At 47.5% G+C, this 25,753-nt stretch overlaps 1 protein-coding gene across 5 annotated transcripts; it reads right to left on the reverse strand.

The window, feature by feature from the left end:
* Nucleotides 1-1,383: 1,383 nt before the first annotated feature.
* Nucleotides 1,384-25,691, reverse strand: CORO1B (coronin 1B). 5 transcript variants are annotated; one of them, XM_053287260.1, is made up of 11 exons: nucleotides 25,315-25,691; nucleotides 22,707-22,909; nucleotides 21,824-21,946; nucleotides 18,185-18,314; nucleotides 17,836-18,017; nucleotides 10,034-10,153; nucleotides 9,663-9,767; nucleotides 7,795-7,940; nucleotides 7,618-7,675; nucleotides 2,943-3,224; nucleotides 1,384-2,204 (listed from the first exon to the last, which is right to left on the reverse strand). In XM_053287260.1, the coding sequence occupies exons 2-11, from the start codon at nucleotides 22,905-22,907 to the stop codon at nucleotides 2,076-2,078; spliced, it is 1,476 nt and encodes a 491-aa protein (XP_053143235.1). In that variant the 5' UTR covers nucleotides 22,908-22,909; nucleotides 25,315-25,691; the 3' UTR covers nucleotides 1,384-2,075. The 5 variants fall into 5 exon arrangements, with proteins under 5 accessions (XP_053143235.1, XP_053143234.1, XP_053143233.1 ...); XM_053287259.1 differs by having other exon boundaries at nucleotides 25,311-25,691; XM_053287258.1 differs by lacking the exon at nucleotides 25,315-25,691 and adding an exon at nucleotides 25,127-25,297.
* Nucleotides 25,692-25,753: the final 62 nt, after the last annotated feature.

The raw sequence follows: 25,753 nt of genomic DNA on the forward strand, positions 1-25,753 counted from the left end.
CTAGGTACGTGCATATGTGCACACTCTTACAGAGCATGCGCCTCTTGATTTAGACATCACCTAATTTGGCATTTCCTCAAAATGAGGAATATGCCACTAGAACGGAACGAAAGCAATTTCAGCTCCTAGGAGTGTCTCTTGAAACAAATCCTAGCTGATCGGGTAAAGGCAAAACTGAAGGAGGCAGGAAGTGAGAGGCACTGGAATTCTAAGGAACCTCAGGCAGACTTCTTAAACCAAAAGGCAGAGGTACCATTGTTTGAAGATTAAGAGCCCCCTTGTGGACAGTAACATTTGTAACTTTTAATAGTTTGGACTAAAAGCACTGGACTACAAGACTATGAAAATCTAGACTTTCCAGAACCAAAACAAATATCCAGTCTTTTGCACCAAGTACAATTACAGTGGCGGCGGGAGGGGGGGAACCAGGTGGTGCCTGACCTGTCTGTCTCAAAACAAAATTATTAAGCAAGTCTGCTTCCCCTACAATTAGAAATCAATCACTCATTCTCGACTTTAGCAGGTACTTCATCTAGTTGTTAGAGCAATTGCTATATTTATGTCTGAGCGATAGTCTTACCTAATTTAACTTTTGTCTTAAACAGGGCAGCCCTCTAATTTAATTCACCCTACATACAACTCTGTTTCGCCCCTGTCTAAAAAGACAATGCAATAAAGGGGAGTGGGGAGAGTATTATTGTCCTTTTGCAAATGAAACATGCATATACCATCTCCATGCAAAGCATGTGTCCTTCCCTGCACTTTCAGGAAATGTGAACGGCTGTGAACTCCAATAAAGAGGCGACCTGGCCTGGTAGTCTTCCAATGAAAAAAGCAAACTTCAGATGTTTAGTAGAAAAGCATTCGTGTTCCAGACACACAGCCACACCACTGATGAAAATTCCTAGCTGACTTTGCTGTAGTCTGGGCTGCACAATTTCAACCCTCCAGCTGGTTTTGAACTACAGCTCCCATCATCCTCTGCCAGTGTGGCCAATCATCAGGGATTATGGAGTTACAGCCCAACATCTGCAGGAGCACCAAACCTGAGCATCCCTGGTCATGACTATACTCCTCCTGGGATGTCTGGGAGCCAGTTCCTTTGGGCAGCTCTAGCTAAACGGAACAGCAGGAATTGTGCCTTGTGTTTGTCCATGTCATCCATGCAGGTGGAACCCCCTTAAATGGTCTGGAAAAGGCAAACTCATTCCAGGAAAGAGCCTTTACTTACCTTGAATTTACTTCCAAGACTGTGGGGAAAATAAGGAAGGGGACAACAACAATCTCATGCACAGAGCTGTGGCTTTATAAAGATTTTTATTTGGAATGAAAATATAGATCTTGACCCTGAACAGCTTGTTTCTTCCCCCCACCCCACCCCCACCCCCACACTTTTTTTAGTCAGTCAGAACCTGCTTTCCCTTGAGGGCTGGAGAGAAGAATAGTCCCAGAGAGAAGGGGCTTCAGACAGTGACTAGATGGCAGGTAGCTTTCACAGTCTGGCCCCATTGGTCACCTCCATGGTCTCTTTGTAAAAATAAATTCAGGCAATCCTCAACAGGATCTCAGTGGTCCTAGCAGGGAGGAGGAGAAGGAGACATGGCCACCCCCCCAGTGGTGAGTAACTGGAGGCACTAGCTCCTACTAACCACATCCACCTGCCATAAAGGATTGGAAAGGGCATCCCAGCCTTGTCCCCAGTGGAGGGCGTGGGCACATAAGACTGCGCAGTTAATTACTCCCGATCCCCATACAGGGACAGGCAGGCTAATTCCTGCCATGGAAATGGGAGCAGTGGCGGGGGGACCCAGACCAGAGTAAGGCAAAGGGGCAGATGTGGGGAGACCAGCACATTGCCCCTTGAATAATATGGGGTGGGGAGAGCAACAGAAGTGGGGGGAGGTTTGGTCAGACACAAAACCCAAGAGACATCCCCAGTAGCAGCAAGAAAGGGCAAGTCCCTGTCTCACACCACAGGGCAGGATGAGGCAGTGTCAGGGATTAGTGGCAGCTCAAAAAGGTGAAGCATTCAAGAAGATCCACGTTGGTGAGGTCTCCTCAGCAGGGCAGAGGCCCTAGGCATCGCCATTCTCAATGCGGCTCAACTGCTCCTCCAGCCGTGCAATGCGCTCGCCCTGTGCCGCCACCAGTGCTCGCAGCGATGCCACCTCACGCAGCACCTCCTCAGTCACCTGCCCACCTTCCTGCAATAGGAAAACGGTGTCATCCTGCTGCTCAGTTCTACCCAGCCAGTGGGTAGTTCTACCCAGTTCTGCCCAGCCAGTGACATCTGCTCCTGGAACCAGAAAGGCAGGCACAAGAATGGTGGCGAGGAGGAAGTGAAGAAACAGAACACCCCTGACAAGTTCTCCCAACCTTAATCATCTAGACATGCATGCAGTGCCCTGCGTCAGTCTTATGGGAGCCACAGGAAGGAAGGAGGGAAGGAGCCCTTGAAACAAACAAATCCCAGACAGACTAGCATTGCTCCCACAATCCATTCTGCTTCCAAGATGTGTGGCAAGGGTAGCTGGCAGGGCATTAAAAGCCCCACACTCTGACTACAATAATTCCTACCTAGCCCTTCTCCAACACCTGAAATTTCACCAGGCACCACATACGTGGTTCCCAAGCTTTTGGTCACAGCAACCTACGGCTAGATTCTTTTCTTAGAGGCAGCGAAGGCTGGAGAGTTTCAAAATGCAGCACACACAGAGAATGCCCACAGCCCCGGATCTAAGCTCTCCCCATCCTTATTTCTCCACCACCCTCCAGACCTCTCCTGTTTCTGACTCCTTGCTCTTAGCTCCAACCCAGCCCCACCCTCCAGCTCAACGTTTTGGCAACCCTGCTGGGGAAGATCAAACAAATCACCACCACCCACCCATGGATCCCACCTCCCCAGTCTGGTGCAGACAGCAGCACCAGGCACATATACATACCCCACTGGCAGCACTGACGCTAATGGCCGGCATGGCAGCAGACTGGGACATGGCACTGGGGTGTGTGGCACTCGGCCCGGTGCTGGGGGCAGCAGCAGGGCGGCTCTCCTGCAACAGGCTCCTTCGGTTGACTTTAAAGTCCCGCTGCTTGGTGGGCACGTAGGCTTCACGCAGCGAGATCAGGATGGGTGCTGCCGTCTTCCCGGCCACCCACTCCTCGGCTTCCATGGCAGCTTCTGGCCCAGCTGTGTCTGGGTACAAGTCATCTTGGAACAGATCTGACTGCAAAGAGACGGTGGTGTTAGCACTGGCCAAGATCTATGCATTTTCCCCACAGAACATGCTATACCAGGGGTTCCCAACGTGTGGTACTCCAGAGGCTGATGAACTACAACTCGCCTCAATAAATTGTAGCTGGGGGATGATGAGAGTTGTAGTCCAGCAACATCTGGAGTACCACATGTTGGGAACCCCTGCACTATACAAGTATGAGGAAGTATCAGAAAGCTACCAACATATTTGCAAGTGACCAGTTACTCTTTTTTGTCGGCATGCTCAGCTCTCTTCAACAGCACAAGCCTCAGCTCATGCCAAAATTTGAGGGAAGGATTGCCATTTGGTACAGTACACATTTCACATTTTTGGTGACCTGAGGTTGAGTCCCAGCCTCTTTAGTAGTAAGCTAAGAAAGATCCTTCTGCCTAACGGGCCATTAAGCATTGCTCAGAATTACCAGGATAAATCAAATGAACCACTGGTCAGACCAATACAGGCTACATTAATTACATTTATATCTATATCTTAATTTCATAGTGTTTAAACCCTGTTCTAATTAGAAATGATCTTTCTTCTGCCCAATCCTTCTCCCACACTCCGCTTCACAAGCTGTTCGTATGAAGCTGCCAGCACAGGGAAGGCTTGCTGCTAATTGCTTCACTGAAGAAATTCCATTTGGCTAAGCAAAGTGAAAAAAAGTGAAGACTTCAGCTCAGCATTCTGCCTGTCCGTCATGTGATCACTCCATGGAATGATAAGTTTTGGGGATGAAATTTGGTACACATTTCAGGGCACAATTCCATGTTTTAAGTTTGAATAGAACCCATTTTCAACAAGTTTTTCTAGTAATAATTTATCTGCCCACTCTCCTTTCACAAAAAGGCAGCAAGGTGGGACTAACTACTATTATTGGGATTGGGCGGTATATTAAATCCTTTAATAAATAAACAAACTACAACACCACACCAGCAAGCAAAAAAGAGAGGCCAAGAAAGCTGTAACATAATGTAATGCAATATCTCATCAGGACAAGAAACCTGAATGAAAGCTGGTGTGCACATTCAGGAAACAATTCTACATATCAAGTCTGAATCTCACTTAAACTACTGTAACTGTTTTTAATAGGGCTAAGAGGCAAAAGAGGTTACAAGTGTGGCATCTGAAGCTTTGTAACGTCTATTGAATGTTGTGCTTTACTAATCTGACATAGCAGATTTGGACTGTGGGCTTGAGCAGCCAAGCCCACAGTCCAAACCTTACTAGAGCCCTTAATTTTGCCTTAGGCAAAGAACTAAGTAAATGCATGACTATATTAAGAGATGGACTTCTAAGGTTTCAGACTCCAATCTGCAATTTAGCGATAATAATACTGGTCTATTTGCAATTTAGCGATAATAATACTGGTCTATCCCAAAAAGCTGTTTTAAACATGACTGAGATTACATATGTGAAGCACCTTCATCAAAGTGCTATAAACATGGCTAAGGAGTATTATTAAATCCATTGTTATTGAACTACAGAAAGCCTCAACAGTAATGTCATAGGGGAGGCATTTTGCCCAACTTATACAGAAGTCAACAGAGCACACATATACTTCAAAGAGCAGGAGGAGTGATGGAATGTTGAAGCTAATGGGGTGTGTGCATTTTAAATTATGCCCTGCTCTTGTATTAATGCTACCAAAGCAACTAGTAAAAAAAGTAGTTAACATACTCCACAACGATAAATAAAACAGAGTTCAGCTAATGGTTGGTTTGTTTTTAAAGCTGGTAAGATTTTTTAAAAGGTCTTTGCCTGGAGCCTAAAAGACAGAAGAGTCAAAGTCAAACAAATCTCCTCAGAGAGAGGATATCACACATGGAGCACCACATCCACAAAGGCCCTCTCCCGAGAAGCCACCTTGCCTGACCAGCTTTCCTCCTGCCTAAGGGAAAGAAAGCTGGTCTTGTGACAGCAAGCATAAATTAGCTCCTTGGCTAAGCTGGGGGCTCCTTAGTTTGCATCTGGATGGGTGACTACAGGTGAGTGTTGTAAGATATTCCCCTTAGGGGGATGGGATCATAGCTCAGAGGAAGGGCATCTGCCTCCTGGAATGTGCAGAAGGTCCCAGGTTCACTCCCTTGCATCTCCAGATAGGGCTGGGAGAGACTCCTGTCTGAAACCATGGGAGAGCCACTGCCAGTCAATGTACACAATAGTGCTAGCTGAGCAAAGAGGCACCTTTTGAACTGGCGATTTGCTAATATTTAGCAGGGAGAAAGCAACCGGCCCTGTTCAGCCCCAGCACAGCCTCCCTCTAGTGGCTGTTGCTAGAGTCTACCTTCCGTTTCTCTTTAAATTGTGAGCCCTCTTTGGGACAGGGGTTATTATTTCTTAACTAGTGTTTTCAGGCCCGTTGTAATAACGGGCGCTAGTAGGGGAGAGTTTCCCCCCCCCGCCCCACTCCCTCTGGCCTTTGCCCCCCCCGCCCTCCCAGCTGCCCGAGACCTCCTTACCCGAAGCAGCCCGCAACAGTCGGGCGAACTAAAAGCAGTTTTTGCGAAGAAGAGAGGAGCTCCCGAACAGAGCTCCTCTCTGTGCTAAGTCAATGCCCAAACTGCTGCTATGGACGCAATAGGCGTCCTTTGCGCCCAAAGCACCACTTCAGGAAGAGGCTTAGCACAGAGAGGAGCTCTGTTCGGGAGCTCCTCTCTTCTTCGCAAAAACTGCTTTTAGTTCGCCCGACTGTTGCGGGCTGCTTCGGGTAAGGAGCTCTCGGGCAGCTGGGAGGGCGGTTGGTGGCCGTGGCGGCAGCCGCGGAGGCATTCTCCTGGGCCATTTTGGCCCTTAATCATTTGGGGGGGAGCGGGGAAGGAGAATTTGGGCAGCTGGGAGGGTGGGAGAGCGGGCGGCCGGGTGGACTCTGGGGGCGCCGCTGCCGGTCCGGTCTGGTCCGCCCCCGCCTCACATTCCCGGCCGGTCTCCCCGGCCGGGCAAGGGCCCCAAGGACTCCCAGCCACCCGGCTGCGGCGGCGCCAGGCCTCGGCGGCGGATCCGCCGCCACCTTGGCCAGCTTCCCCCGCCACCGCCTCCTCCCCCCGCCCGGCTTCGGCGGCGCGGCCAGGCCGCGGCCATGGCTCCGCCGTGCCTCAGCCAGTGTCCCCCTCCTCCGCAGTCCCGGCTTCTTCGGGGCGGCCGTTTCTGGCTGCCCAAGATGGCCGCCGGGTCCTGCCTTTCGTGCCTCCCTTGCTCTGTTCTGGGCATGCACTCCGCGCATGCCCAGAACAGGCGAGGCACGAACGCACACTTGGTGTCCGTCCACAGACGGACACCAAGCGTTTTATTAGAGAGGATTTTCTATGTAAACTGCTTTGAGAACTTTTTTTGAAAGTGGTGTAAAATAGCAGTAGCAGTACTGAGCAAAACAGGCCAGTGGTGTGACTTGGTATACAGCAGCTCCCCGTGTTCCTAACTGCAGCTGGTAGGGCACTCAGGAAAGGGCCTTCAGTGATGGCCTTAATGTGGACAGGCAAGCACAGGGATGAGGTGGTGGTCCCTGTGGTACCCAGATCTCAAGCCATGGAAAGCTTTTCACAGGGAGCACCAGCCCTTCGAACTATGCACGAAAACAGTGTCTCGTTGAAGCCGTTTCAAAGTTGGCCAGATAGGCTCCCTGAAGCCATTCCCCTTTAGCAGACGTACTCCAAACCAAACAAAATTTCTGTCAAGCCTTCAAAGGCAGCCCCACGTATAATGTATTGCAATAATCTCATCGGGATGTTCCCAGGGCACAGGTAACTGTAACCAAACTCTATCCGGGAGGGGTGGTAACAGACACACCAGCCTCAGCTCAGGAGGAGGCTGCTCTCCTTCTGGAAAGGAGGATGGGGAGTCAACACTGGATGGACGTGCCAAGTTGGACCCCAAAAAGGGCAATACAGCAATCTCTTCTGGGGGGGGAGGCATTATATGTTCATGCCTTTCCAGGTGTGTGCTTGGCTCCATCATGCACACCACACACCAGGACTAGATGAACCAAGAGGTAGCAGTTATTTTTTCATCCATAATAATTCTCATGATTTTAATACAGAACTGCCAGGCCAATCAGAACTAGACAGAGGGGAGTCTTCTACAGCCACTTCTGTGAACACATGCCCTGTCCCCAAAAAGCACAACCAGAAGGAAGGGGGGTGGATTTCCTTGTCATCAAAATTAGGATAACGCCTTCCCACCATTCCCATCAAACACCCATCCCAGCAAGTCTTTCTTCAAAGAACCTGCCTCCTAGTGGACAGACCAGAAAGCACACCAGAGTACTGGACCACTGAAGGGCAACATGTGGTGAGATATAATTTAAGATATGATTTCCTTGTAATCAAAACTAGGTTAACCCCCTCCCAATGTCCTATCAAGCACCCACCTTCCTTGGCACTGTCATGATAATGGGTTCACACTTGCGCTCATGGAGTTTATAGAACCTGCAGAAACAGAGTGGGGGGCAGGGGAGATCAAGTTAGTGGTCCATAATCCATAAGTTATGGACTGCCAGGCTTTCTACATCTCAAGTTCCCCACTTCCCTCCAGTTATCCTGAATACCTGGCGATCTCGCACTTGTTGACATCTAGACCTCGTTTGGGCATCCATCCCATGCCACGCTGTGGTTCTTTGCTAATGAATGTGTTCAGGAAGTGGATGTAGGGTGCTTCTGCTGTGATCTCAAAGTACCGGATGCTTGAGTCTCCCTGGAAGAAAGTTGGGATGGAGTAGAGACAGAACAAGACAACAGACAATGGTAGCTCCTACGGACAGAGACAATGGCTGACATGATGCACAGTCTACTGCCTCCCTAGTGGTATGTCCTGGGGCTGCTGTGGACTTCAAAGGCAGCCCCAACACAGTTTTGAAGCAGCAACTGTGGAAGCGGTGTTTCCAGAAGTTTCAGGAGGAGAGGAGGGGAATTCCCAAGGGTGCTAAACAAATGTTAATATTGTGTGACATGTTTTGAGCATCAAATGCTCTCCTGTATTTCTAATATCTTTCTGGGGATTATATCCTGCATCAACAGGAATAACCATTCATTAACACTCATTTAGCATCCTTGGGAATTGTCTCCCCACCCTACTTCTGACTTTTTGGTGCTGCATTATTTACCTCCCCCTTTTCTTTTTTCTGGAAGTTTCTCCGTTCACTTCACAGCCCCAGGGCAGACCATTAGGGAGGCGGCAGGCTGCACATCATGCCAATCATTGCTACTCTCCCACCTTAAATTCCTTAAAACCTTGGGGCCCTCCTGAGTACTCTACTTGCAAAGAAATGGGGCTGTTTCAGGGACAGGAGGAGGAACCAGGAGAATGCCATCTTGTGTGAAAGATGCAAAAGAAGACTTTGGAATCTCAGGGGAAAGCTGGTTTTGCCCTTAAGGGGTCTTTGGGTTGGTTTGCATGTATCACTTGATTACTCTACACTTGATGACTTGTGACTCATGTGAAAGAACTGACATACTGAACAGAATTGTGCCTATGGCAAGATGAAGATTCTGTCCGTGGCACCTGATCAGTAACAGCTTACGAATGGTACGCACAAGCAACCAGCCCAACACGTGAAGAGGGTGGAAACACACTGAGAGAGTGTCTGCCCTGAAGTCACTGAAGGATGTCCCAACGCAACACAACATTTTGCTGCACATCCATCCTTGTCCTCTTCTATTATTATTTTCCCTATGTAAACCACTTTGAGAGTCCTTTTTGTTGCAAAGTGATATATTAATAATAATGATACACTATGAAGAGTAGAATCCTATCAGTTTGGGTAAGAAGGCAGCAATGGTTCTCAAAGAGTCTTCCTCCCACTAAATCAAAGCAGGGAATGGAACCAACAAGAATGCAAGCAAGTGGGGCTTTGGTTTGAGGTGGTGGGCTTTACAGCTTCTGTCACAGGGTAGGCCAAAGTTGGTAGGCAGTGTTCCCTGTAACAGGGATTCCCAGATGCTCTTGACTACAACTCCCAGCAATCCCAGCTCCAACAGCCTTTGGCCAAGGGTTCTGGGAGTTGTAGTCAACAACATCTGGGAATCCCTGTTAGAGGGAACACTGTTGGTAGGACATAAATAAGGGAGCACCAGTAATTCCCCAACAACTTGGTTTTGGTCCACAAGCTAACAAAAAATAGTTTTGTCTCAAATCATGACACTAAGATGACATTACCTCAGTGTTACCAATATCTGCCCAGAGAGGAAGAAACTGGAAACCAAACCAATGAGTGAGTAGTATACACCTATTTTAGATTGTGAGCCCTTGGGGATAGGGATCCATCTTATTTATTTATTATTTCTTTGTGTAAACTGCCCTGAGCCATTTTTGGAAGGGCGGTATAGAAATCGAACAATCAATCAATCAGTCAAGGAATAGCTATGCAAGACAAATGACACAACATCTTGCCCCACTTCCTCCAATAGGAAGGCATACCTTGCCACAGACATAGACCACATTGGTGTCAGGGTCATAGAAGGGCAGAAGAGCCCCATTGCTCGAGTCCAGCTCCTGCAATGCCATGGGCTCCTCCAGATTCTCCTGCAGCAAGAGAAAGAACACAAACAGGAAGATACATTATGCAGGGTCAATTTTTAAGCTGTATCCATTTTATCCAATTATGGATGTAAAGAAATCCATGATGCTCAAAAGGGAAAGAGGAAGAAACTATACCACTTCTTTGGTAGGATGAGTTAGTTATTCAAGTCAAAGGCCCTGAATGCAGAAAGTGCTACATATACCCATATCGACCTCTGTGCTCCTCCCTGCAGAATGAAGCCCACCCTCAGATCCACCTTCTCACTTACAGGGTCCCAGAGTGCCAGCTGTCGTTCACTCATACGGCTGAAGCCTGTTGTGAAGATCTTCCCATCAGCCAAGAAAATGGCCCGCATAGGACGTGCTCCTTCATGAGCTCTCTCCTTCTCCTGGGGGGTGAGAGGAAAGGGACAAGCAGCAGGTGAGGCAGTAGGCAGCCTCCATGATGCCTAAAAATCAACACAAGTTATCCAGCCAGCCTTTGCTCCACTGTGCTGAATCAACACCAATTTTCATACTAGAGTAGGAGTATCACTTGTCGATCCACAGTGCCCTGGTCAACACCAGACTGTGACATGCATGCCTGACTCCCAACTCCCTGTTCTATCCCAGGGCATTCTTAAGAGGTTCTGACCAGCGGCAGAGTACACATTTTGAATGCAGAAGGTCCCAAATTCAGTCCAAACTATCTCTGGTTGCAGGAATGGAAAAGACTCATTGCAGAACCACTGCCAAAGTAGACAATATGGGACCAATAAGGAGTCAGGTGGACAAATGATCTGACTCAGTCCAAGGCAGCTCCCCCAATCCCCACCCTCAGAAATGACTACAATTGGGAGGACCCATGGAACACACAACACCAGGTCCAGCCCAAGTTCTTTCAGAGGCTGAGGCAGCTTGGTAAGCCACTGTCCCCATCTGTTCTCATGACGTGAGGAGCCTGTCACACCATGAGTTTCCTCTCCCCTCTGTACCTGGTGCTGGTGGAAACACCTATTGCTGCTGCTGCTGCAGTCCATCACTCATTTCCCACTCTCCCTAACCCTACTCAGATGTTATGTCGACCATGCATACATGCATTCCCTAAATGCCTGCCTGGAGTAATGGGCTGGATGAGGGCTAACAAACGGAAGTTTTATCCAAATAAGACAGAGGTACCGACTTATCTCTGAGACCTGTGAGATGGTCTAGATCTGCCTGTTATGGGTGGGGTTACACTCCCCCTGAAAGATCAGGTACAGTCTGGATCCAACACTCTCTCTGGTTTCTCAGGTTGAGGCAGTGGCCAGAAGGGCTTTTTATCAGCTTTGGCCAATACGTCAGCTACGCCCATTTCTGGAGGTAGATGACCTTAGAACAGTGGTACATATGATGGTAACCTCCAGGCTAGACTACTGTAATGCACTCTATGTACATGGGGCTGCCTTTGTGTGTAGTCCGAAACCTACAATTGGTACAGAATATGGCAGCCAGACTGGTCTCTGAGACAACCCAAAGAGGACCATATCACACTGATTTTAAACAACTGCACTGGCTGCTGATATGTTTCCAAGTGAACTAACTACAAAGTGCTGGTTATGACCAATAAAGCCCTCAATGGCTTAGGTCCATGATACTTAAGAGAACACCTTCTTTGTAATGAACTCTGTTGCCTATTAAGATCATCTGGAGAAGTCCGGTTACGGTTGCTGCCAGCTTGTTTGGTGGTGACTCGAAACCGGGCCTTTTCTGGGGCTGTCTGGGACTTTGGAATATGCTCCCTGTTAAAATAAGAGCATCTCCTTCTCTTGCTACTTTTAGAAAGACACTCAAGACACACCTGTTTTCTCTGGCTTTTAAATGAAATTTGACACGGTTTAATTGTTCTTAGATTGTTTTAACTTTTTATTCTGTGAAATTATTTTATATTTGTTGCATTTTAAGTTGTGTACACCACCTAGAGATGCACATATCAGGTGGTATATAAATATATAAATACATACATACATACGTCTGTATATTGGTACATGATTTTGTGTGACTCACTTCATGTGTTCATAAAAAATGAACCTGGGTACAAGTCCGTCAAATGCATGGAACAGATATTATTTATGGAACATTTTTCTATACTGCCCAAAATGTGCATCTCTGGGTAGTTTACAATTAAAATCATTTAAACATTAAAATCAATTAAACAATTAAAATCAGTTAAGACCCAACATTAAAAGTATTAAAACTAGAGATCTAATTAAAAGTTTGGGTGAATAAATATGTCTTCTGTGCCTTTTTAAAAGTTGCCAGAGATGGGGAAGCTCTTATTTCAACAGGGAGATAGAAAGTATAGTACTGTATGTGTGTTGAGCATCACCTGTGAATAAATGTACATACATGCACAGTACAGTATCCCTGCTAAATGAGCAAAAGAGGCACCTTTTAAAAGTGGTGATTCTCTTTATTTAGCAGAGGGAGAGCAACTGGCCATATCCAACCCCAGCATAGCATCCCTCTAGTGGCTGTTGCTGGTGTCGATCTTACGTTTCTTTTTAGATTGTAAGCCCTTTAAGGATAGGGAGCCATCTTATTTATTTCCACTAGCCTACCCGCACAGAGCACCTGTGCGCTCTTTGGGGCCAGCTGCTCCCTCCTGCCCCACTCTCTCTAGCCATCCCTTCCCCTCCCTCCTGCCCCACACTCTCTTGCCCGCCCTCCCCCTCCTGCCCTCCTTCCCCCATCTCTCCCTACTGCCCCACATTTTCTTGCCCTCCTTCCCCCTCCCCTCTCTCTTGCCCTCCCTCCCCTTCTGCCCCACACTCTCTTGCCCTCCCTCTGCCCCCTCCCACTCCCCTCTCTCTTGCTCCCTGCCCTCCCGCCCCTCTCCCCCTCCCACACCTCTCCCTCCTGCTCCACTCCCCCTCCCTCCTGCTCACTCTCTCTTGCCCCCTCCCCCTCCTGCCCCACACTCTCTTGGCCTCCCTCCTGCTCCTCTCTCTTGTCCTCCCTCCCCTCTTGTTCCTCTCCTACTTCTCCCCGCCCCTGCACTGTGCATCTTACTTCAGTGGGTGGCAAACAGGGAACCTTCTCCCAGGCGGCGAAGTCCCACCACCCATTTCCCTCCCACCCCATCCTCCAACGGGAGCCGGGGCTTCGCACCGTCACCTGTTTCCCACTCAACCCTCTCACTGGTGCCTACTCTGGCCGTCCTGCCGCCGGCACCGCCTCTCACTCCCATTCCCCGTGGCCAGGCCAGGCTGGGCCACCGCCTCCTTGTCCTTACCCGGGACAGCCTGACCTGGCCAGGCCGTTCCACAGCCTCCTGGCGGCCAGCCAAGCCCGCCTCTTCATGCCATTTTGCGACCTGCCACTACCACCCACTGCCATTTTTCTTGCCAGCAACTCTAGCCCTTTGGCGGTGGAACTCTTGCAACCTGTCGCGAGAGTTCCGCCGCCAAATCCTAGGCACGTATGCCAGCTAAGCGAATTAAAATATATAGAGCCATGTAAACTGCTTTGAGAATTTTGGTTGAAGAGCGGTATATAAATATTCATCGTCATCATCGTAGTACACAGATTGTATTGCACTGATCATGATTTGTGAATAGAGTTCCAGCATTTTCAAAAATGGAGCAGCAGGAAGTATGGACGCCACACTTCTCAACACTCCATTCCCCACCTCCTGGCTTTTCAAAGGCAGGGAAACAAATTTGTCTCTCTCCTTTCATTCAAATCTGCTCCTGTAATTTCGCCAACACTGCACATTCATGCAGCTGTGTTTCCAATATGTTTAATTCCAGCACTGTACATATTCAATATTTGGCATATAACATTTTCAAAGTAAATCATATAAAAGCCCATTTCTCTGTATTATTAGCAAAACTTAATAATTAATTTCTGGATCTAATGCAACATCATAACCTGTAATGCTATAAATCATATTTTGACTTTTTGTCTAAAAATCTTGGGTATGCAAGCAAGCAATAGGTTTCTACGTCCGATTTACATTTCCAGCACAAAAGGTTATAGGTCTCTATAATCTATATATACACACACAATACGCTAAGCTCGTATGTGGCAAGCCCTGCCCACACAGTGCTTTACCAATCGGAGGTAACAGAGCAGAAGAACCGTGGTGATTGGGCAGAGGGGATTCCATATGCAGATAGGGAAGAGGAGGGGGTGGCTGAGAGTGGGTGGCTGACACTGAGCAATAAAGCAGGGGCTGTGGTGGGGGACAAGGAGAGCAACAAAGTCCATCGCACAGATGATCTGTGCGGGTTCAGCTAGTTTTAAATAATGTTTGAGGTGTTATATACCAGCACCTCATTAAATTTAAAACAATTATCTTGAAATGTAGCATATAATGCAAACTTGCTACGTTTCTTCCACAAATATTCCCACTTCTTAAACCAGCATTTTTTCCTTATATCTTGTGGCCATTAAAATCATAAAATTTTCCACCTCTCCATTTCACTATATCATCCCAATAGAATCTTATCTGTCTTTGGCAATAACTGTCTCTCCTAAAATTAAGGTTTTAAATTAAGTTAATTATCAAAATTGAAAAATCTCTTTTAATTTCACAACACAGCTATTTATCTGTAAGCATCCAGATCAATGTGATTTATCCAAATTCACTATCTATAACTTTAATGTTCTCATCTTCAATATGTTAAACTATCTTCCTATATTTTATGTATCTATCTATCTATCTATCTATCTATCTATCTATCTATCTATCTATATAATAATACTTACACACATACAACCCTAGAAATACCACACCTTTTCCATTAAGGTCCCTGAGAAGGCTTGTGGAATTAAAATCGGGATCATGCATTACTGGAGCAATTTGGGATCTTGCCGAGCTGAACCTGTCTTTGTAGTTATTCCAGACTCAATAAGTTATTCATTAAGTGGTACTAAATCCTTATTTAGTCTGTACTTTCCAATTACTCCATAGCAATGATTATAATCAAACTGGGCAAATCTGTTCTACCCATTTTAAATCTATTCTGTATATAAGATTTCAAATTTGTCATAAGCCTCTTTTTGTACTTTGATTTTGAAGTGCTATTTTCATTTGGTTCCAAATACCCTGAAATATCAGTCCTTGCCATTGTTGCAAATCCTTTCCAGAAGAATGATCTTCCAACTTAGTTGGAAGTGTCTGGAATAGAAAAATGAATTGTGGCAACATTGTCATCTTAATTGCAGCTATTTGTCAACAAAAGTGATAAACTCACATTATTCCATTTAGTCAATTATATTCATTTTCTGCATTAGCTTCCCATAATTGTTTTCATAAGTATGGTTTTTCAGATTTATCTAGATAAATTCCTAAGTGTCCAATTGGTTTAGCTGAGAACTCATAAGCCAGTTCTTTCTCTACCTAGTCGGATATCACAATCACATGCTCAGTAACTGTTTTGCTGTTCTTTATATTTAATTATGCTGCATTTCTGCACTCGAGATCCTATCCAACTCTTTTATAGAGCTATGTGGGTCAGGAGTACTCAAACCTATATTATAAGCATAAATGCTAGCCTTATATGGTGAATTTCCAATTTTAATTTCCATTATTTTTTTCACATTTATAATATAATATTGCAAGAAAGATGAAAGCTGCAGCTGGGGCAGAAGAGGAGAGCTGGTCTTGTTGCAGCAAGCATGAATTGTCCCCTTAGCTAAGCAGGGTCTGCCCTGGTTGCATATGAAAGGGAGACTAGAAGTGTGAGGACTGTAAGATATTCTCCTCAGAGGATGAAGCCACTCTGGGAAGAGCAGAAGGTTTCAAGTTCCCTCCCTGGCTTCTCCAAGATAGGGCTGAGAGAGATTCCTGCCTGCAACCTTGGAGAAGCCACTGCCAGTCTGTGAAGACAAAACTGAGCTAGATGGACCAATGCTCCGACTCAGTATATGGCAGCTTCCTATGTTCCTGTTCCTATGTTCCTAAACAGGTGGACAGACAGGGAGACAGGCCAGCCCCATATGACAAAGTTGCAGGTGGCCGCCCTGAAGGGGCTCTTGTGCCTTTTAACAGATACACCATACAGAGAAGCCTGGCAAGTGCAACCTCTTCCATCATAATGCTACAGCAACAGAAGAACCTACACCTGCTGAACTGTTTTTGGCCATGAAACTGTTAAAAACAAGGGGCTTCTCCTCCCTACACAAGCACAGTCACAAACAGGAAAGCCAATCACCTTCTCCATCATCACCGATAAAATTGATAAAGGGAAAACAAAGCTATTTTCTCAATATCCTGTTACATAACTAAAAACAACAGATAATCAAAAACAACATCTGGCAAAGACATTCAATATATTTAAAAAGACAATATAATGAAATTAATGCAATTTTCAAATATAACTATATACCAGTTTACAAACTTGAGCAATGGCAATAGCAAAACAAAACTACCACCAGTCACAAAACCACAAATCAGCCCATGCTCCACCTCTCTCCTTCTTCAGGTCCCAAACCAACCAATTCAGCACTGATGGAAACATTGGAAACACCTTGAACTACGTAGGCCTTTGCCTTAAGCTAAGCACAGCAGGGAGACTCACTCTAGATCTGTGAAGGCCAACCAAACAAACCAACATCAAACAAACTTAAATAAGTCTCCGCATAATACACACATAGGCATGCAACCAGAGCTGTGCATGACATACGGGGACTTCCGCAAGCTACACTTTGGAATCAATTTCCCCAAAAAATATGAAAAATGCACAACTGGAAATGCTACTACATGACTACAAATAGCACAACCAAATTTCCAAGGAGGCTAGATTTCTGGCCCATATCGTTCTGAGAAACAACTTAAGGTGGGAGTGTGGCCTGGGGGTGCAGGGGAGAGAAAATAGCAAAAATACAGCATTGCTAAGCGCTCAGAGGAATCTCGTAGGGCTTCTAGGAGGAGAGATTTCACAGTTCCCTATCCTGTACCATGGATCTTCCCTACCCCCATCATCATGCGAGTCTCCCATCTCTTTCCATCTCACTATTTTGCTACTAGTAGCAATTACTCAACATAGCACAGTTCCTTGAAGTTCTGTTGCTACCTCTGTTTAATTTGTGTTAATGCTTGCATGGTTTATTCTACCGAAAATGAAGCTGCAATATCCAAGAGTTTGCTGGTTGTGAAATTTGGAATTCTCCATAACCAGCACCCCTGCCTAAAGCACATTCCACATACATTCTTCAACTTCCCAGGGTATGGTTAGAAGTAGCTTTTGTGACCATTCTTTTTTCGCATCAAAGCATTCACAGAAATATAATTTTCTCCAATTACATAGTAATGTGAACAAACAGCAAGCAAGGAGTATTTGGCTTTAGGTAAACAGAAGACACATTTACTACTGACATTCTGGAAGGTGAAGCAGAGAATGAGAATTTGCACCCTACCAGTATGTCTAATGGAGTCATTTGAAGTGACTTGGATCTAGTTATTATACCCCCACTTATCAGAGAAACAACACAGAATGGCCATCACCTTTATGCCCTGCTTGCAAGCTTCCAGAGACTTCTGGCTGGCTGCTGTTGGACCTTTGGTCCGATGCAGCAAGGCAACTCTTCTATTCTTAAATCCTCCTCTGGGCACCAAGTACAAGCCAAAAGCAAGGCAAACCCTGATAAGCACCAAAATCAATTTCACAGTGAAGTTCTCTGAGCAATCACCAACATGTCAGTTACATCAGGACCAACACTGCCCAGAGGGACTTAACCCAGAAAGCAAAAGTATGAACTGCAACCTCTGGGTAAATTAGTGCAAAGTTAAAGCAGTGCTGGCGAGATCGGTTCTCTGGTGACTAAGTGGGAGATGGAAACAGAAAGGCACAAAGCACAGACAGATACTGCTGCTCAGATAACAGGATGGGCAGGACTGACACTGAGCCCAAATACATTTAACTGCAACATCCCAAAACACAAAGAAGAGTCCTTTGATTTGCAGAAGTCAGAATGGCCTTGTCAAAATGCCAAGAAGAAATAACTGTAACAGCGAGGGAACACTTTTCGACACCCACCGGCTCAAGAATGACAGAGGGGCAGAAGACACATATACACCAAAAGGCTCAAGGAGGGAGGAACATACCGCTACAACTTGCCCACGACGGGGGTCAATGATGCGCACGCTCTTGTCCTTACAGGCTGAGCAGAAGAGGCTGCCATCGCGGTTCCAGCTCACATTATAAATGAGGTCAGGATGCAAATCATCAAGGCGGTACAGTTCTTCAGTGGTGCCCACATTCCACACGATAACCACATTATCACAGCCTGGAAGAGAAAGAAAGTAATGCTACTACCACAGTAGCATTAGAAAAGGCTACTGGAGTTCGTTTCCAGGAGCTCACAACCTTAGATCTCACAATCACAACCACCACCCCCTATGCCCACAGCCAGAATTTCTCGACCATTCCTCCCCCCACCACCACCAATTATACCTGCACTGAGGAGGACATTGCGGGCAGTCGGATGCCAAGTGATGATGCCCACACGCTTGGAATGCCCCTCTAGAACCACCACTGGCTCAGTCAGAGGCACAGCCAGCCCATTCTCTGGGATCTGCCATACCTGTGAAGAAAGATGGAGTATGACGCGATGGAACAACCTGCCAGTCACCCCAATCTGATCCTACCCCCAGTGACACATCCTAGCCCCAAATTCCGACTTTCCTATCATCCTGCTTCAAACAACTAGATGACATCTCACATCAATGGCAATACACGCCACTTATAGCCTACTTGATATCCAAGAGTCAACCTTTCTCCTGATTGCAGACCATCATCCCACACTCTGCAGGTAGCCCCCTACCTTCCAACGTTTTTTCCACATCTCAGTGCAGGACCCCACCTAATATCTTCTCCACCTTCAGATCCAGGAATGTTTCCCCTGCTCTTACCCTTTATTTATTTCATTGTAGACCACTCAGCATATACAACTCTGGGAGGTGTAAAATACAACCATCATAAAAATGGGGAAAAAATATAAGACAGCTTTACAGAATAAAAACCAATTCAAACACAATTTAAAATATTTTTTTAAACTAATAGACTGAGAGAACAGGTGTGCCTTAAGGGTCTTTTTTAAAGCAGCTAGAGATGGGGAGCACATTCCAAAGCCCTGGACAGCCATAGCGAAAGCCTGGTCCCAAGCCTCCACCAAACGAGCCACTGGCAACTGTAACTGGACCTCCTCGGATGACCTTAATAGGTGGGAAGGTTCATAACAAAAAAGGCATTCTTTGAAAAACATTGGACCCAAGTCATTAAGGGCTTTATATGTAACTAGTATTTTTAAGCCCGTTATGATAACAGGCGCTAGCTTTCTATCCCGTCTTTTCTGTCTCTCTCTCTCTCTTTCTGTCTCTTCCCCCCCCCCTGTCCCCTCTCTCTTTTTGTTTTTTGTTTTGTTGTTGTTCTCTGTTTTTGTTCTTCCTTATTTTGCTTTTACTTTTTTTTGGGGGGGGGTGGATGAATAACGGCCAAAATGGCCCATGAGAAGGTGGCCGCCCCCGCCTATCGCCCTCCCGCGCACCCAGCTGCCGGAGCCCACCTTACCCGCTCCAGCCCGAAGGAGAAGAGAGGAACTCGGAAACAGAGCTATTCTCTGTGTTAAGCTGCTGCCTATACTGTCGCAATGGACGCAATAGGCGTCCTTTGCGTCCATAGCGTCAGTTTGAGCAGTGACTTAGCACAGAGAGGAGCTCTGCTCGTGAGCTCCTCTCTTTTCCCTCGGGCTGGAGCGGGTAAGGTGGTCTTCAACAGCTGGGAGGGCGATAGGCGGGGGCGGCGACCTTCTCATGGGCCATTTTGGCCCTTAATCTTTTTTGGGGGGGAGCGGGGAAGGTGATTTTGGGCAGCTGGGAGGGCGGGTGAGCAGGCCGCGGCGGCTGTGAGCGGGCGGGAGCCTCGTTGGCGGCTTTGCCGCCACCTCGCCCAGCTTCATTTTGGGCAGCTGGGAGGGCGGGTGAGCAGGCGGCGGCGACGGCTGTGAGCGGGCGGGGGCCTCGTTGGCGGCTTCGCCGCCACCTCGCCCAGCTTCCCTGTCCCCCGTCTCGGTCTTCCCCCGCCGCCATTGCCCTCGCCTTTTTCAGGGCGGCCGCTTCTGGTTGCCTCGGCCTCCTCTCGCCGTGCAGCAGCTCATGGCTGAGGCGGCGGCTCCGCCGCCGCCTTGGCCACTTTCCCCCGCCGCCACACACCGGCTAATGGCTGCCCGTGGCTGTGGGACACTGGTGTCTGCGGTCCTGTGTCCCTTGGGCTCTTCTGGGCCTGCGCTTCGCGCAGGCCCAGAACAGCCCAGGGAGGCAGGGACGCAGATCCCCAACGTTCCAAAGCCACGGCCACTCACTTAGCCTTTTATTATATAGGATAACCAGCACTTTGTATTTTGCTTGGAAACATATTGGCAGCCAGTGCATATATTGGTGTTATATGGTCTATTTGGGTTGTCCCAGAGACCAGTCTGACTGCCACATTCTGTACCAATTGTAGTTTCCAGACTACGTATAAAGGCTGCCACACGTAGAGTGCATCAGAGCAGTCAAGCCTGGAGGTTACTAGTACATATACCACTGTTTTAAGGTCCAGAAGTGGGCGCAGCATATATATCAGCTGAAGCTGGTAAAAGACACTCCTGGCCACTGCCTCAATCTGATAAACCAGAGAGTGTTTTGGATTCAGCAGTGTACTCATTCTTTCTGGAGGAGTGTAACCCCATCCAGAACAGGCAGCTCTAAACCATCTCTTGAGTCCCAACCCCCAACAATCAGTACCTCCATCTTATTTGGATACAACTTTAGTTTGTTATTCCTCATCCAGCCCATTACCACCTCCACGGAGGAGTTTAGGGAAATTATGCCATTTCCTGATGAGGTTGATATGGAGAAATAGATTTGGGTATCATCAGCATACTAATAACATCCTGCACCAAATCTCCTGATGATCTCTCCCAGCAGTTCCATGTAGATGTTAAAAAACATTGGAGACAGTATGGAACCTTGCAGAATACCATACAATATATCTTGCTTAGAAGAGCAACCGTCTCCATGTGACATCATCTGGAATCTATCATAAAGATAGGAATGGAACCACTGTAAAACAGTGCTACCCAATTCCAACTCTCTCAGGCAACCCAGAAGGATACCAAGGTCAATGGCATCAAAAGCTACTGAGAAATCCAAAAGGATCAGCTGAGTCACACTCCCCCTCTCAATACCTAATTGAAGATCATCCATCAGGCCAATCAAGGCAGTCTCAGCTCCACAGAGACAAAATAGTCTGTCTCCTTCAAGAGTGCCTGGAACTGAGAGACCACCACCCGTTCAATCACCATGCCCAGCCATGAAAGTTTGGAGATGGGCTTATAATTAGTTAGCTTAGAGGGATCCAATGCAAGTTTCTTCAAGTATGGTCTGATGATAGCCTTAAGGCAAGGAGGCATCCTGACCTCCTGGAGGGAAGCATTTATAATATTTGTCAGACCCTCTCCGATAGGATTTGCCAGGCCGATGCCAGATGAAATAGTTGCCAAGCTGAGCAAGGATCAAGGCAATAGGTGGTAGAGTATATAGTCCAAAGCAGCTTATCCACATCCACATATAGGATTGTGTACACATTGCAAATGGGGTGAGAGCAGGGGAGAAATCAAAATCATGCACTAAGTAAAGCTGAATACAAATTGTGTATACAGGGTAAAGAATTCAGCTTTCTTTGATGCATGATCTTGGGAAAAGGGAAGCAAGTCCACATATACCTGTTGATTTTGCATAATTTTATTTGGCTTCTGCTGGCCGTGAGGAGAACTGAGAATGATGCCAAAACACTCTCTGAACTACTCAAAATCCTACTCAGCATCCCCCAACACACATACCATCTTTTTAGATTCAATACACCTTTAAGCCTTTTCAGACTCAAGAACTAGAAACGTTGTTTTTTTAAACAGATAAATTTCTCAGGTTGCTGAGTTCTGTTGTTTGATCAGCAGGTACATACCCATCCAACCTAATGTACGCATCTAGCCAAGAGCCTAGTTACAGATAAGGCCACCTCGACCCCTCAGACCCTTTTCCAACTCCCTCTCACCATGATGGTGCAGTCCTCGGAGCCACTGGCAATAATCTGATCATTGTGTGGGCACCAGTCAATGTCCAAAACAGGTCCCGTGTGTCCACATACTGTAGGGTAAGACTTATCAATGCGTCCAGTCTGAAGAAAACAACAGGAACAAGAATTGACAGGCAATTAAGGCCCCTCAGACATCTTCAGAACTGCAGTTCTGCCCCCCAGGCTTTCCCATTTGCACACCCCCCCCCGGAAAAAAAAATTCCCAGCACTTCCAGGATCCTTGAGGTGCCTATCCATAGAAGACATGTTCAGCAAAGTATAACAGAGAAAGAAAGAAGGAAAAATTAGTTTTGATTTCTCAGGGACCATGGCTCTATTTATATATTTGTGCATGTATAGACACATGTGCATGTTTTTGTGTGAATGATTGTTTGTGGGTTCATTTTAAAAATGAAACTGGGCAAGGCCCCCTCAAATGCAGAGTACCAATAGGAAATGCACTCATCGACATGCCTTGAACAGAACGTGTGAATAACTGGACACACATACAGATCTGCACACTGTACAGAGATAATGCACAGCACACAGGAGTGTACTGGAGTGGGCGTGGCCTTTTAAAGCCACAGTGGTGTGGCAGGGATGGTGGCAGAGACCGAAATGGCCCGAAAGTGACCCAACCCGGCATTTGGAAGACAGGCAGGCCCAAGGAAGGAGCTCTCGCCGCCACCTCAGCACTAGTGTGCAGATCTGCATTGGTAAAGCGAGTTTATTTATATTGGTAGATCACCCCAAATTCCTTACGTGTGTGCTGAACAGAAACGTGAACAGTGCTTGTGCAGGGGGTCCTATAGAAGTTTCCCCACCGCCCAATCTTTAACGACACCTTCAGCATTCCCCTCACCTTTTGTAGCGGAAGCACCATGAAGGCCCCTCCCCCGCTGGCCTCTATAATCACAGCCACAAATTTGGGATTGACAGCACAGAAGGTGCTGTCCCAAGTGACCCGTGACACCCGGATGTCATCGTAGCACTGGTCATTCTTGACGGGCTGCCCAAAGACGTGGCGGAACTTGCTCTGGCGCACAACCTTCCGGAATGACATGACTGGGGAGAGACAGAACAATGCCACAGTAGCACAAACTTTTTAATTCTCAAGCCAGTTGCCGCATACAATGCTCTCTCCAGCGGTGCTGCAATGTATTCCATTCCTAGTACAATCTAATAGGTTTATCATGAAACAAAAAGAAGGAATTAAAACTACATCGACTGCAACCATTTCGTTCACTGAGAGGATGTTGCAAGTCCTGTTCCCCTGAGGTTCCGCTCTTAGCAAGTAGTCCCAGGGACTCTTGGTCAAACTTGGATGCCCCATTATGCACCTCTCTTCCTTGCACAGCAAATGCTTCTCTGTAGCACAGATATGATCAGCTCTATGAATTAAATTTTTAGCTTCCACATTGGATGCATGTATAAACTCACATTTCCATCTCACTGTATAATTGCAAACGTAGCAATTTCTCCATGTCTGTACACACGTTTATTTCTGTGTATATGCAACACCCGCATGCAAGGTCTCTTTTGCAATTGGCCAGTGGTTGGATTTTTTGTCACCTCGAGAGCTGTCCTGCCTGTCCAAAGTATTCAGCTTATCAACCAATGTCTGACCTCCTTTCCTAGTGACCTTTATAGCACAATTCTGCTCTATGGAGGAAAAACACACAGTGGAGGAGTCCTACAGCACAAGCCTGGTCTTCTTCCTACAACTTGCCCAGCCAGTGTCAAGGCCATATAACTCAACAAATCAAAGATAAAGTATGTTGGATTCTGTAGAGCACCCCCCAATTCCATTGTTCCATTTCTTTGAGTACAAGTGACATGCCAACACTGAAAATGTAATCATAAGACCCCTTCTGTCACCCACACAAATGGAACAAAAGTCACCCACATGCCAAACTAACTGAGTGATGTAAAACTTCAGGTGTGATCAGAAGGCCTAGGCTCTTCAGCAGGCAGCCTCAAGAGTAGAAACCCATACTAAACAGCTCCTATCCCCATAAACTTGTTTTTCACTAGAGCAAACACCCACCTAACACAAATTGGGGCCCTGTTGCTTTATAAAGGGAGTGGAGACTATACCTAATATCAAGGTCATCCACTCAGAGCCAGAAACCAACCACAACCCAGCTAGAAACCTTTTCAGCCAGAGGTAAGCACATGGAAGCCATATAACCTTGCAACAAAGTGGTCAATCCATTTCAGATACACACTTCTTTTCAGCTATAGCTTCCGTCTCCAGCCTCCTGTTCTGTTTCAATGGCAGCCCCACCCTACTTCAAGCAGCCACCAGGTGTAACTGACGTCATAGACAAAAGTTTGGGTGGTTCCTGTTCAAACGGTCATTGACAGGAAGGGACTCCAGAACGGGCAAACATGTTAATCCTACTGCACAGTCTCAAAAGCGGGTGGGTGGGAAGGGGGAGTACAGAAGATCTGGCCTGAGGCTATACTCCACGTCAGCAAACCAGAACTTCAGACTCAAAACCTCTCCCATTTGGGGGTTACAGGAGGAGAAAAGCAGAACAAGTAGTTAAAGAAACACAACTGTTGTTTTGGAAAGATTCCTGTAAGGAACAGCCCCACGGGGAGATATGTAAATCAAAACGCAGGGAGCTGCCGGATGTAAACAGAAAATGTTGCAACCGAAGTCCAGCTGTTGCAGTTGGACCAAAAGGTAATGGAAGAATCTCAGCAAGTCAGATCGGTCCCACAAGAGCAGAAGTGCTGAAAAATATCCCGCCTTTCTTCAAACCCCAGCACACCCTTTGGAGACCAAGGAATTGTATCCCTCTTTGGCGGGCGTGGGAATCCTTCAATAGAAAACATAGGCTGCCAGGGTTTAGACCCGGTCTGGACCTCCTGAATGCTATGGCTCAGTCGTGTAACACAATACAATTAGTAGCAGGGAGTCTCTGCACACGTGCAGAGCGTCCCCGCTTTGCTACCGAATAATCATCCCCCACACAGCTGGCATGAGAATCTAGGAGCCTCAACCCAGGCATCTCTCCTTTTAGAGTGTAAAGTACGAAAGACTGCAAAACAGGGTCGATGTTCCCTTCCCCCTCCCGGCATCACAGAGGAAAAGGCGCAGCAGCAACAGGGCGGGACGCTCGTCCAGTCGAGCGGGGTGGGGCCGGAGGTCTTCGGAGGCAGACTCCTCCAACCTGCCTCCCCGCTGTTCCTGATCAGGCTACTGCAGCTCAGGGCCCAGCTCTCCTTGCCACCCCCATCCCGATTTGGGCTCAGTCGCCCACCTCCACTCACCGGCTTGGGAGGAAAGGGGAGAGCGCAGCAGCCTCTCCCTTGCGCGCTGCCCAGGGTGGTGCAAGCGGCAGGAGGGAGGGAGGGAGGAGGACCCGGGCTGGGCTGGCGGCGGCTACAGGAAGTGACAGAGCCAGGCGGAGGAGGCCTCCCTCCTTCTCTTCCCCTCCCCGCCGCGCCGCCTTACCTGCCTTGGGGGATCGATGGGCTGGGAAAGGGAAGCAAGAAGGACCGCCCCGCCTGGGGTCAGGAGCCGGCCACGGGAAGCGACGCACGCGGGCACACCAGCAGCCTGTCTGGACAAGTACAAGAAGCGGGCCGGGCCGGGAGGAAATGCTGCTGCTGCTGTTCCTGCAGCCCCCGCCGCCAGCCTGGGGAGGAGTCAGCAGCTCGGCATCGCGCTCAGTTAGAAGGGGCAAGAAGAGATGCCCCGGCCAAGAGTCAGTCCAGACCCTGGTTGTCAACGGTAGGACATCCCTGATAGTGGGAAGTCGCAATAAACCAGAGTGCCTCTAAGCATGCGCCGAGTACATTTCCCTCACTCAAGCTACGTAGGTAATAGCCAGGCCATTAAGCAGAGGCGGGAAGTTTCAGGGCAAGAGGAAGCTTGAGCCCCGCCCCTCGGATCTC

The sequence above is a fragment of the Hemicordylus capensis genome, chromosome 1, assembly GCF_027244095.1.
Source record: "Hemicordylus capensis ecotype Gifberg chromosome 1, rHemCap1.1.pri, whole genome shotgun sequence".
NCBI lineage: Eukaryota > Metazoa > Chordata > Lepidosauria > Squamata > Cordylidae > Hemicordylus > Hemicordylus capensis.